Consider the following 12,665-nt stretch of genomic DNA (forward strand, 5'->3'; position numbering starts at 1 on the left):
GAACCCACCGCGGGAGTGGGCAGGACCGCCTGGGGAGGACTCTAGCTGCTCTGCCTTACTCTAATAAGCCATCCGAATCCAGGCCTGCCACCCGGGCAGCACTTCACCGCTTCACCGGGTGGGGGAGACTCACCCCGAGGCTCTATTTTAGTCTGAGTCTCTCAATGCCTCCCCTTCTTGAATCCTGGGTTCTGGAGCGATTGGAGATGCAGTCTCCCTCTAGTCCGCCATCTTGGATCCCTGTTTGATTTTAATTGAAAAATTTTGCCAACTTACTATGGTAACAAAAGATATCTTCCATAAATGATCTCAATAGAAGTGTAAAAAAATATTATTTACAAAATTATATAGATTTGAATTATTTTCTTTAACTTTTAAAATCAACTTTGACAGGTTAAAGAAGCAGTTTCATAATGGACACTTCATCCAAAGAAAATATCCAGTTGTTCTGCAAAAATTCAGTGCAACCTGTTGAAAGGCCTTCCTTTAAAATGGAATATCCCTCCTCAAAGGGAAAGCAGCCCCGCTGTAGTGAACTAAAGGTAAAGTAATGAAAAATTAAGTGGAGTTGATGCTCTTGGCTTTTGTATATGAAGTTAGAAGTGAAAATTGTTTCCTTTTTAAAATATGATCTTATGTGCAATTTAATAAAACCACACCTTGCCTGGCCATGGAAACAATCTTTTCCTAACCTTATAGGTTAAATTATTTTCTTGGGCTCATTTGAATGTACCTCCTAAACAAAAAGGGGAGAAATAATAGAAATTAATAATTATTAAATTTTTACCATGTACCCAGATATTTTACTAAGTAAGCACAAGTATAATATTTGATCTGTAAAACACCCACATTATTTCTATTTTATAAAACAATTTTGGTTTTCACTTTGGGACAGCATTGTTTTTTAAATGCACTCTGTATGATTCAAACCTCTTATCTTTATACCAAATATTCACTCAGGAAATACTTGGTTTTTTTTTTTTTTTTTTTCACATAAATGCTAACCTAAATGCAGATGGATAATACTATACCATACACCCATGTCTACCAAAATACATAAACCAGATACCAAGAAATGTTTTTCATTAAGAAATTAATGGAGTACAAGTTTAACACACTTGAACTTAAACATGAGGACTGGTAGTTCTTTTTTTTTTTTTTCAGTCTACTGTGTTCCCTGCTGGTATATGCACAATCACTGTGAAACACACAACTATGAGTGTTAGGTTTGTGACAAAAAGCCAGCTGTTTGTTTTATGGTTTTCATTAGTTTTATTTTGTGACCCATCAATGACTCCTTTCTCTCTTTGCTTCACTGATCTTCTTTTCAAAGCTACATTCCTGCCAAACTTTCTTTGGAGAAGGGAGAAAGAGGGGGAAATGGTGTTCAACATACATTTTGAATGAAGTCAGCATACATGTCAAATTTTGAGAAAATTTGAACTTATTTTTTTGAAATCTGCATGAGTTTGAGGTTGAATGAAGCCTATAACAGTGGTTGAATTAAATCTCCAATAACAAGCTTATTGTTACACATCGTTCTTAGTTTGTGTTCTTGTTTGTCTGCTTGCTTAGTAAGTTTCCAAGCTGTGTCAAGCTGGAGTCAGACTGTGACCTGTTTTATTTTCCAGGTATTCTTGGGTGCGTTGTCTTTTGTTTATTTTGCCAAAGCATTGGCAGAAGGCTATCTGAAGAGCACCGTCACTCAGATAGAGAGGAGGTTTGATATCCCTTCTTCACTGGTTGGAGTAATTGATGGTAGCTTTGAAATTGGTAGGTATTACAGATGCCCAACTTTACTTTTAAGCCCAAGGTCTTCTTTTATTTTTTTTTTTAATTTTTTATTATTTTTTTATTTAGCTTTTAATTTCTTACAGACTGCATTTTAATTCATTGTATACAAAGTGGGGTACATAATTTCATTTCTATGGTTGTGCACAATGTAGATTCATACCATTCCTGTAATCATACATGGATATAGGGTAATGATGTCCATCTCATTCAACCATTTTTCATACCCATCTCCCTTCAAGGTCTACTTATGACTAGGCTACTTCCTCCCTCCATTCTGTTGTCTGCTGTGATCTGACCCGTTAAATCTTGTTTGGACAGAATTTACCATAAACCTTATGCTACAGTAAAGGCAATTCCCTCTCTCAGACCACCTAGCAATACATTTCCTTATTCATTATTGTATGACTCATACAATTTAGAATCTCTAGTCAAATTGAAAGACTTTTTCTAGAGGAGAGAGTGAGAAATTGATTGGTATTTGAGTTACAAGTAGGTAGGAAGTATCTTTAGAAAAAAGCAAATTCAAAATTCCTGTTAATTCTTCTAGATTATTCTAAAGATAAAAATTAACTATTGACTTATATGCTTTAAAATGGCTTAAAGTTCTACTATTTCCACTGAAAATCTTTGTCTCAAATATCACAGATTTGTTCTAGTTATTTACAATCCATGGATTTCCATACAAGTAATTTTCCTAACCATAAAACTGATTTGCTTCTCTTGCCTCTTTCAACATTTCTTCCTTCCAGGATTCTGGACCCACTACCATTTTCAAACTCCAGTTCTCAATTAATTCCATTTTGTGCAACTATGTCCTTTATTCTTGGATATCTCCTGGCATTACTGTCTAATGTTCTCCCCAAGTGAAGTATTTTTTCATAACAAAGATTTTTTTTTTCTAAAAATTACAGAATAAGAAAAAAAAAAAAAAAAAAAAGAGGAAGGTTTTCCATATCATGACTTACTAATATTTCCAGATTTTTTTTTTTTCAGAGATGGATGGGTTTAGTAATAGTTTCTACAGCTAAGTGGCCTTGGCAAGTTATTTACCTTCCTAAGCCTCATTCCTTTTTCTCACAAATGCAAATAATAGTACCATGTTTCAGGGTTTTGGTGAAGATTAAAGATAATAAAAGGAAGTAAAAATTGTAACACAGATATGGGGCAACATTTAACAGTGGGTAAAAGAAGTGAATGTGTGAACATCTGTCAACAGGAATAGTTGATCAAAACTGTAAGTTTGATGGAAAACAATGAAAAGCAGCAGGAGAGGATTGCACAATAACATTTAGGTAAATACCCTTGTGGTGTTCACATAGAATAATACCATCATTGTTCATAAGAGGTGGTTTGTAAAACACAGTACATACAGTGTGGTGAAAAGTGGGATTTGGGATGAGAAATGAAAGGGACTAAAATAAAAGAAAGTAAGTTGGACTTGGATCAGTCATGATTCTTGCCCTAATTTTATGCACTTGAAATACAAGAGGATTGGGAAAGAAAAATAATCCTTAACACAGAGCCTGAGATATAGTAGAAACTCAATACAGGTGGCTATTTTTTTTCCCATTTTTAAAAATTTTTACATTTTGATTCATTTTACACAAATGGGGTACAACTTTTTGTTTCTATGGTTGTGCACAATGTAGAGTCACGCTATTCATGTAATCATACATGTACATAGGGTAATGATGTCTGTCTCAGTCCGCTGTCCTCTCTCCCCGCCCACCATCTCCCTCTACACAATCCAAAGTTCCTCCATTCATCTGTTACCCCGACCCCACCACCCCCATTATGTATCATCATCCACTTATCAGAGAAGACATTTGATCTTTGATTTTGAGGATTGGCTTACTTCACCTAGCATGATATTCTCCAATTCCATTCATTTACCTGCAGATGTCATAATTTTATTCCTCTTTATGGCTGAATAATATTCCATTGTGTCTATATACCACAGTTTCTTTATCCATTCATCAACTGAAGGGCATCTATGTTGGTTCCACAATCTAGCTATTGTGAATTGAGCAAGCTACGAATGTTGACGTGACTGCATCACTGTAGTATGCTGATTTTAAGTCCTTTGGGTATAGGCCAGGAGTGGGATAGCTGGGTCAAATGGTGGTTCCATTCCAAGTTTTCTGAGGAATCTCCATACTGCTTTCTAGAGTAGCTGCACCAATTTGCAACTCCACCAGCAATGTACAAGTGTGCCTTTTTCCCCACATCCATGCCGACACCTGTTATTGCTTGTGTTCTTGATAATAGCCGTTCTAATTGGAGTAAGATGAAATCTTAGAGTTGTTTTAGTTTGGTTCTCTAATTACTAGAGATGTTGAATACTTTTTCATATATTTGTTAATTGCTTATATATCTTCTTCTGTAAAGTGTCTGTTCAGTTCCTTGACCCATTGTTGATTCTTTATTTCAAACTTTATTCTATATACTTAAGTACTTAATTTTTTTGCTTTTTGGCTAAGTAGCATTCCATTCTGTGTGTGTATTTTCTTTAGCCATTCATCCTTTGGCAGACATTTATTTAGGTTGATCAGTATGTGTTCAATCAAAAAATAAAATAACTAAAAACAATTTTAAAGATTTTTTGTTTTGCTTTTTATTTTTAAATTTTTAAATTTTTAATTTTTTAATTTTTTAATTTTTTTTGCGGTGCTAGGAATCAAACCCAGGGTCTTGTGCTTGATAGGCAAGCACTCTATGAATTGAGCTATGTCCCCAGCCCTATGTTTTAATTTTAATGAACTTGAAATAGATTTTTATACAGTGTGATACAGGAATCTGTTTATATTATTAGAATCAATTTTCTAATCACCATTAAGTGTGTACTTGGTCCCATTATTCATACCAATCAATTATGGTCCAGCAATTTGTCTTTTTTTTTTTTTATCATTTATTAACTTAGCACTTCTTTGTAAATCTGTTTAGATCTTTTTATCCTTGAGTCAATATAAGACAGTATTAATGATTATAATTTTATAATTAGCTTTACTCTCAGGCAGGAAAATAATCTTGCCCTTCAATTTTTCTGATATACTTGGATCAGTTTCCTAATACATCTTAATTGTATAGAATTTATTGTTCATATCTGATAGAATTTATTGTTCATATCTGGTAGAATTTATTGTTCATATCATTGTATGGCAAAGAATCTTACCAGCCACGCATGTGGAATAACTCTCCATTTGGCTAGTCCTTTTTTTTTTTTTAATAATGTTCAATTTTTTTTGTAATTTTCTCCATAAATGTATTACTCATCTTTTATTGGATTTATTCTTATCTATTAATGTTTTTGTTGCTGTCATAAAAATAATTTGTTACTTTTTTATATTTGATAATCCTAGAATATGGGTACAATATTGATTTCCAAATGTTAACTAGAAAAAAGTAGTATTTTCTGAGTAGACAATCCCATTGTCTGAAAGAGAAGACAACTTTATATATCTTTCTAATTCCTAAATCTGTAATTTTCTTGTTCTCGCCTCTCTACATTGATGCTGGTACTGTGTTAAGTAGAAGAAACTGGGACAGTGGCAGTGGACACCCTTCTCTTATATTTGACTTAATCCAAATACTTTTAAATTTTCATTATTTAGCAGTATCCTTGCTGCATGGTTTTTATGCATAGACCTCAAAAATTTATTTGCTCAGATTTTTTTTTTCTTGTCATAAAGCAGTGGTTAATTGCATTCAGTACTTTTACTACATTTATTAGGCTAAACATGAAGTTGTTCCTCCATTGACTGCATAATGATTTGATTAATAGATTTTTTTTTCTTAATTGGTCATACTCTTAAACTCCTGGAATAAACAGTACTTGGCAGGATGTATTTATTTTTGCTTACTGTTTAGTTTGCGGTACTTTTTCCCTTGGGATATTTACATGTATCATCATAATTAAGCTTGAGCTTTGTCTTTTCTGGCATTGTCCTTGTCTGGTTTTGGTTTCAAGCATTTTCGAGATGACTTGAGTAACTTTCTTTTCTCCTATTTGATATTTTGCATGTGTGTGCAGAGAGGTGGAGAAAGAAGGAGAATCTGTTACTTTAAAATTAGGTAAAACATATTGGTAAAACTTTCCTGATTTGTTTTTCTCAGAGGCTAGTTATGGCAGATGTGGAAGAACTTTGATAACCAATGTGGTTTAAGATTATTGATTACCATTTATTTTCCAAGTGTGTCTTGAGAGCTCACCATGGATACTAAGTAAAGGAAGCAAAATCTTCTACAAATATCGCAGATGCTAAAATGGCATTGTCTTATATGTGGCATAGCCATAAATGTAACCAGGAACAGCCTGTGACTGAGTCCTTTGCTCTAAAGAGTTGGTGCAGAGTAGGTGGGGTGACTGAAAGTCAGCTTTCACTTTACTTTGGCTTATTTACTGTGGCACATTAAGATACATCTAGACATCATTCTCAGTTATAAGGAGATACAAAGTGTCTTCTGCTAAAAACTAAATGCCAAATGGGAAATCTCGTGCTTAATTTAAAAAAATAAAAACTAAAAATTTAAAGATTAATTCTTGCTAAAGTGAGAAAGCATAGAACCACTGTACAAACTGCTTTTCTCCCTATCATTATTATTATTATCCTCAAGGCTATAAAATTTACTTTTCTTTTTCCATTTGGCTAAAGCTGGCAATGTGACTAAACAGTAGTAAATTAAATGATTGCTTCCAGATGTAAGGAGATACACTCTTGCTGGAAATTTGGAAGCATGGAGGAGAACTTCAAAGCAAGAACTCCATCAGTCATCATCAATTGCTGGGAAAGTGTTAAGTTCTTCCTCTATCTAGCCCTGCAGTTCTTAAAAACTAAATATGCCAGATGAAAATAACTAGGACTTTAAAGTCTCTTGTAAGACCCTAAACGACTTTTATCAAAGGATGTTGCAGGATAATCCTGTCAATGCTCTTGAGCTTGTTTTAGAAATGCAGATTTCTTGGCTGGCCCCGGTTTCAAGGAATCAGCAACTATTTGGATCAGCCAAGAATGTGCATTTTTAACAAGTTCCATTTTCCCCACCACCTCCTTCCTGTAATTGCCATACACAGCAAAGCCTGAGAAATCTTCCCTGAAGCATGTTTAATCACACTGACCCCCACAGTCAAGTACAAAGTAACTTATCACATGCTTCACTGGAGACATTTTAGAAAGGCTTAAGTCTTACCTAAAGAAAACACATTCTTTAATTATTTAAAAAAAGAAAGATGGGCATCTTTTATAGAGGTTTTTATATTTCATAAAATTTGTATTATATGTGTATATTAAGATCAATATAATTAATGTATGCCCAAATTATCTATGTGGACTAATTTTTATTTGTTTGAATATTATCTTTAAAACGTTTTTAACATGTGTTAACAGCTTGTCTTATTTATTTCAGATTATTCAATCTTTCTTTATTTGTCCAGGTCTTCCATATACTGTGTTTCTGAACCCATCTTAACTTTGTCAAGAGTCATTGATTCAACAATTATTTGTTAAATTCCAGCGATGTCCTCTTTGGAATCCTAATTTTACTATTTAAATGTGCTCGAACTCACATTATTTACAGATTTGATTAGGGATCCTTTGTATGTAACACTTTTTTTGAAGTCTTTTAAGCTTTTTTTAGAAAAACTAAGATTAATGAATTCTCTGAAAACAAATATTTTCGATCACAAGATAATTTTAAAAATCATTCTGTTTATGTTTGAGAAATATTTCCTGTGCAAAGTTGAACTTGATGATTTTAAAAATAACAAAAAAAGAGAAAAGATGATTGAAAATTTTAGATATGATTTCAAGTTTCAAAAAATTAAAGAAAAATTGGAAGATAAAGCATGATCTCAGAGAATCAATTTTTTAAAAAACAAAAAGAGAAAGAAAACCATATTTTATAAAAGGCATAGGGTATCAATCCAGGAGATCCAGTTTTCATCTCAGGATCTTCACAGGAGAGTTTAAAGAGCATTACCCTGCTTACATGCAAGACCACACGGATGGTGGGAGTCCACGCCACACACGTCCAGAGAGACAGAACGCCGCACCCCATTTGTGCGCAATGAAGTTGCTTTCTTCTTTTTCTTTTTACAGACTATGTTCTGATTCATTGCACACAAATGGGGTACATCATTTCGTTTCCATGGTTGTACATGATATAGATTCATACCATTCGTGTAATCATACATGTACATAGGGTAATGATGTCTGTCTCATTCCACCATTTTTCATACCCCTCCCATTCCCTTCTACATAATCCAAAGTTCCTCCATTCTTCTCTCACTCTCTGCACCCCCCCCACCCCCATTATATATCATTCTCAGCTTATCAGGGAAAACATTTGGCCTTTGGTTTTTTGGGATTGGCTTATTTCACTTAGGATGATATTCCCCAATTCCATCCATTTATTTGCAAATGCCATAATATTATTCTTCTTTATGGCTGAATAATATTCCACTTGAATGAAGAAACAGCAATGAATTACCTCAAAATCGCTAAGAAAAATTTAAGCAAGCCACTAAAGGAATTTAGGTTTAAAATTTAATTTTAGGTTTAAATTTAATTTATTGGTAACATACTTTTAAAGGGTAAATAAATAGTAACTTGGGTAGGAGGGGTGGTAATTACAATATTTGCATGAAAGGATGAGGTGACTGAAATAGTGAATATGAAGACAATTTCAATAGTCATATTAAAGGCAAGAAAGGTATATAATCAGGACCATGATGGGGAGCTGGTGGACTCACAGTATTGCTGAACCTGCTATATACCTTCCTCTACTAAGCTGCCTGTCTGCTGTTGTCTGAGTTCTCTAACTCATGAATGCTTTATTCCTTCCCCCAAAGGGAATCTCTTGGTTATAACATTTGTTAGCTACTTTGGAGCCAAACTTCACAGGCCAAGAATAATCGGAGCAGGGTGCCTGATCATGGGAGTGGGAACGTTGCTCATCGCAGTGCCTCAGTTCTTCATGGAGAAGTAAGTCCAAAGTAGTCATGTCCCAGCTTACCCAGCAACTGCCTTCCTCTCTCCCTTTAATAATTACAGTCAGTCATTTAAAAGGGACCTCATACCATATAGTTTTATGTCTTATTATATCCTCTTTGGACAAAATTTCAGAATAATTTTATAATTTTACTAGTGATGATAATCTAAAACAATTATTGATATTCTACTGTGTATTGACATCAACACAATTAAAGAAAATTTATTATTAATATATTTTGAGTCAAATGTTTTATTTAGCTGTGGAGGCAAAATACATAAATGAAAATTATAAATGTCAAGTGGGTATCAATGAGTCATGAATGAATACCATACATAATAAATGCTGTATCATGTTACTTAACATGTTGTGGCCTGAGTTTATGCATCTTTAGAATAATATGTAGCTCTTAGTGTTGTTGCAAATTTTAAGTGAGATGACACGGGTAAAATGCTTATCAAGATTCCTGACGTAAGTAGTAACTGTATTATTATTGTTGTATATCATAAACAATCATTTTTGGCTAATTCAGCTACCTTGTTACAACCAGTAATCAACAATGGTTTTATCTTAAAAGTGTTACATTCTGGTGAATTTTTTTTTAACTTCAAGTGAGTTACAAATATAGGATAACAGTACAAGAAAATCAGAGGGAGAAGTACATGTAAGAGGTAGGACAGCCGGGCTAGTACTAACAGAGGGTGCCAACAGGACAGACTTAGAATTTTATCCACCATCTTTTATAAATTAAAGACTGTATCTGGTTATTTGATGTAGTTTTTGCCACTTGCCGGGTACTATGCCAGGTAATGGGGCTATTTCAGTGAAGAAACAAAACAAAAACAAAAATGTGCACAATCTCTTCCCCTGTGGAGCTTGCTGACTACTCAGGATAATGATGGTAATTTCTTTTCAACTCTTCATACCATCAGTCACAAGTTGGATACTTATTCAAAGTGTGATTTCTTGTTCTGTAAACAGACTGTCTGCCTAGGAGAAATATCCTTGATGTCTTATAAAACATGCTAATCGTGTATACCAATGAGTAGAAACCTGCCCCAACAGATGAGTTTAGTTTTATGTGTTTTAGCTCAACCAGCTCATGAATTTAGCAAATCTATATTGATCATGGTAAAGGCAATGGAGATATGATAATGAAAAATAATCTCTGTCCTCATGGATCCTATGAAGAAGAGACAGAAAGTAACAAATAAATAGTAATATAGTATGTCTGATAATGTTAAAAACTATAGAGAAAAATAACCTAGTGAAGAAAGGTAACCTAGTGAAGAGTAGGCAGTGGGTGTGGGGGCAGTTGCAATTGATAGTACAGTGTCCAAGGAACAGGTTACAGACAGATGGTGATATCTAAGGAAGACCCCAAATGAAGGGTGAGCCACTGCAGGTACCTGGGTGTTTCAGTCAGTTGTTTTGCGGCTGTGACCAAAGGAACTGACAAGAACAATATTAGAGGAGGAAAACTTTATTTGGCACTCATAGTTTCAGAGGTCTCAGTCCATAGATGACTGGCTCCCTTGGTTTGGGCCCAAGATGAGGCAGGATGTCAGGACAGAAGAGTGTAGGAGAGGAAAGCAAGTTAAGACATGTCACCAAGAAGCAGAGAGAGAGAGAGAGAGAGAGAGAGAGAGAGAGAGAGTCACCAAGAAGCAGAGAGAGAGAGAGAGAGAGAGAGAGAGAGAGAGAGAGTCACCAAGAAGCAGAGAGAGAGAGAGAGAGAGAGAGAGAGAGAGAGAGAGCGCACTCTGCTCCAGGAGGACAATATACATACTCAAGGGCATGCCCCCAGGGACCCACCTCCTCCAGCCACACCCTACCTACTTACAGCTGCCACCCAGCTAATACCTATCCGAGGATAAATGCACTGATTAGGTTAACACTCATTATTAACCCATAAAAGCCAATCATTTCACCTCCAAACTTTACTGCATGGTTTCACACATGGGATTTTGGGGACACCTAATACCTAAACCATAACAGTGGGAAGAAGACTTCATCCTGAACGAACAGGGAATGCAATGTTCCTGCAGTAGGAGGGAGTGTGGTGTGGATGAACCGTATGGAGGCCTGTGTGCCTCATGGAATGGCAGCGGGAAGGCATAAAACATGCAATCTGAGAAGTAAATGGGAATGGGAGGATATGTCTAGTTTATTTCTCAAACTTTGATGAAGGCTCTAGATAAAGTGTAGATTGCTATTCAGTAACTCTGGGGTTAGGGCTGAGATTCCCCTGCCCCTGCTGATCTACTGATCATCCTTTGGGTAGTAAGGTTGGGAACAATTGGAGCACTTTAGCTTCTCTTCTGAAGGAGATGGGAAGCCACTGGAGAGTGAGATGATCTGACTTACATTTTTTAAAGGCTCATACTGACTACTGTTTGGAAAATTGTCTCTGGTGGGTCAGACTTGGAAACAAGAAGACCATTTAGAAGGCTACTTTAGAATAGCATGGTGTTAATGAGTCTGTCATGAGGAAAACATTCTTTTTATTCAGGTACCGATATGAGAAGTCTTCTCCTTTCTCCAATGCAACTCTCAGCATCTCTCCATGTCTCCTGGAATCAAGCAGTCAGTTACCAATCTCAGTTATGGAAAAATCACAAACCAAAATAAGTGATGGTAAGATGATGATGATGGGGTTGGGGAGATAGCTCAGTCGGTAGAGTGCTTGCCTTGCAAGCACAAAGCCCTGGGTTCGATCCCTGGCACCGTGAAAAAAATAAAAATAAAAAATGATGATTTACTTTAGCCTTTATACATGCTTTAGTGTGTACCAAAAAATACCTATGTAATTTTTTCCTCTAAAAACACTTTATTACTTAAGTTGAGATATCATAGTGCTATAAAATGTCCTAGAATACAAAATAGTATTTGATGAAATCCTAAGAAAATATACAGATGATCAAATGTTATGGAAGGGAGCCTCAGTTGCTGGTGACTAGGAAAATCTTCCAGTGATTCTAAGTAAGATGGGCCTAGAAAGCTGAGTAAAACTCCTCTAGTCCATACATATCTCAGTCCACTGCTCAGAGTGAAATGCCGTTTTTCCTCATAAGTACATTTAATTTCTTGTTCATTCTTTTTTCATCAGCATGTCAAAACTTTAGTCTTCATTTGGCCCTAAAACCTGCATCCTTTTTCTCAAGGGTTACTTTTATTTTAGGGAGCTTATACAATAAGGGTGCAGTTGGAGCAGGGGGACTCTTGGTGTTCTCAGTCGCCTGTCAGTTTAGATATCTAAAATCCATCTGGTCACAGTGTTTGGTCATATAAAGGGTCACCTTGGGGTCATATTATGTTTCTGCCCTTCTGGGCACAGCAGGTCCCTCTGGCACAGAAGTGACAGTTTTGGACACAAGGAAATAATTCTACTTTGCACATGAACTAGGGTGCAGGGAATTTTGTCAGCATGTCTAGCATTCCATATGGCTGCCACATGGCACCGCAATGCTACATCTCAGTCACCCTGGGAACAGGGGTATCATCTCTTCTGTATCACCCTAGACATTGGAAGGCTGTGAGGAGCTGAAGAGAGGGATGCTGAGCCACATTGTGCAGTCATTTTATGTCTGGGCTCTAGGTGGCCAAGTGGGCGCAGGTTTTCCTTGCTTCCAGAATCCACACACTTATCCACAGGTGTTTGCCATGTCTCTAGGACTCAGTATGAGCAGGAAGAATGAAGCCCACTTCTGTCTTCAATGTCTCTGTGCTGCATACTCCTTCCCTTCCACCCCACCCCCATGCAGCCAGTTTAGAAGTCCTTCTTTTATGTCAATTTTTTTTTGTTTTATTTTTCCCCCGCCTGAGGGACTGGGGATTCGAACCGTGGTCCTTGCGCATGCTAGGCGAGCGCTCTCCAAAACAAG

The 12,665-nt window shown here is 36.0% G+C and overlaps 1 protein-coding gene across 5 annotated transcripts in view; it reads left to right on the forward strand.

Annotated features, from left to right (window-relative positions):
* SLCO1C1 (solute carrier organic anion transporter family member 1C1) overlaps positions 1 to 12,665 on the forward strand; it is a 60,118-nt gene that overhangs the window by 11,873 nt on the left and 35,580 nt on the right. For all 5 annotated transcript variants that reach the window (XR_013764028.1, XM_079141479.1, XM_079141480.1 and 2 more), the window contains 4 exons: positions 394 to 542; positions 1,632 to 1,773; positions 8,642 to 8,774; positions 11,294 to 11,418. Coding sequence is in view for 4 of the 5 variants with exons in the window: in XM_079141479.1 (XP_078997605.1) it covers positions 414 to 542; positions 1,632 to 1,773; positions 8,642 to 8,774; positions 11,294 to 11,418 (529 nt within the window). In the remaining variant the exon portion in view is untranslated. The remainder of the gene's footprint in view (positions 1 to 393; positions 543 to 1,631; positions 1,774 to 8,641; positions 8,775 to 11,293; positions 11,419 to 12,665) is intronic.

The sequence above is a fragment of the Sciurus vulgaris genome (assembly GCF_902686455.1).
Source record: "Sciurus vulgaris genome assembly, chromosome: 5".
NCBI lineage: Eukaryota > Metazoa > Chordata > Mammalia > Rodentia > Sciuridae > Sciurus > Sciurus vulgaris.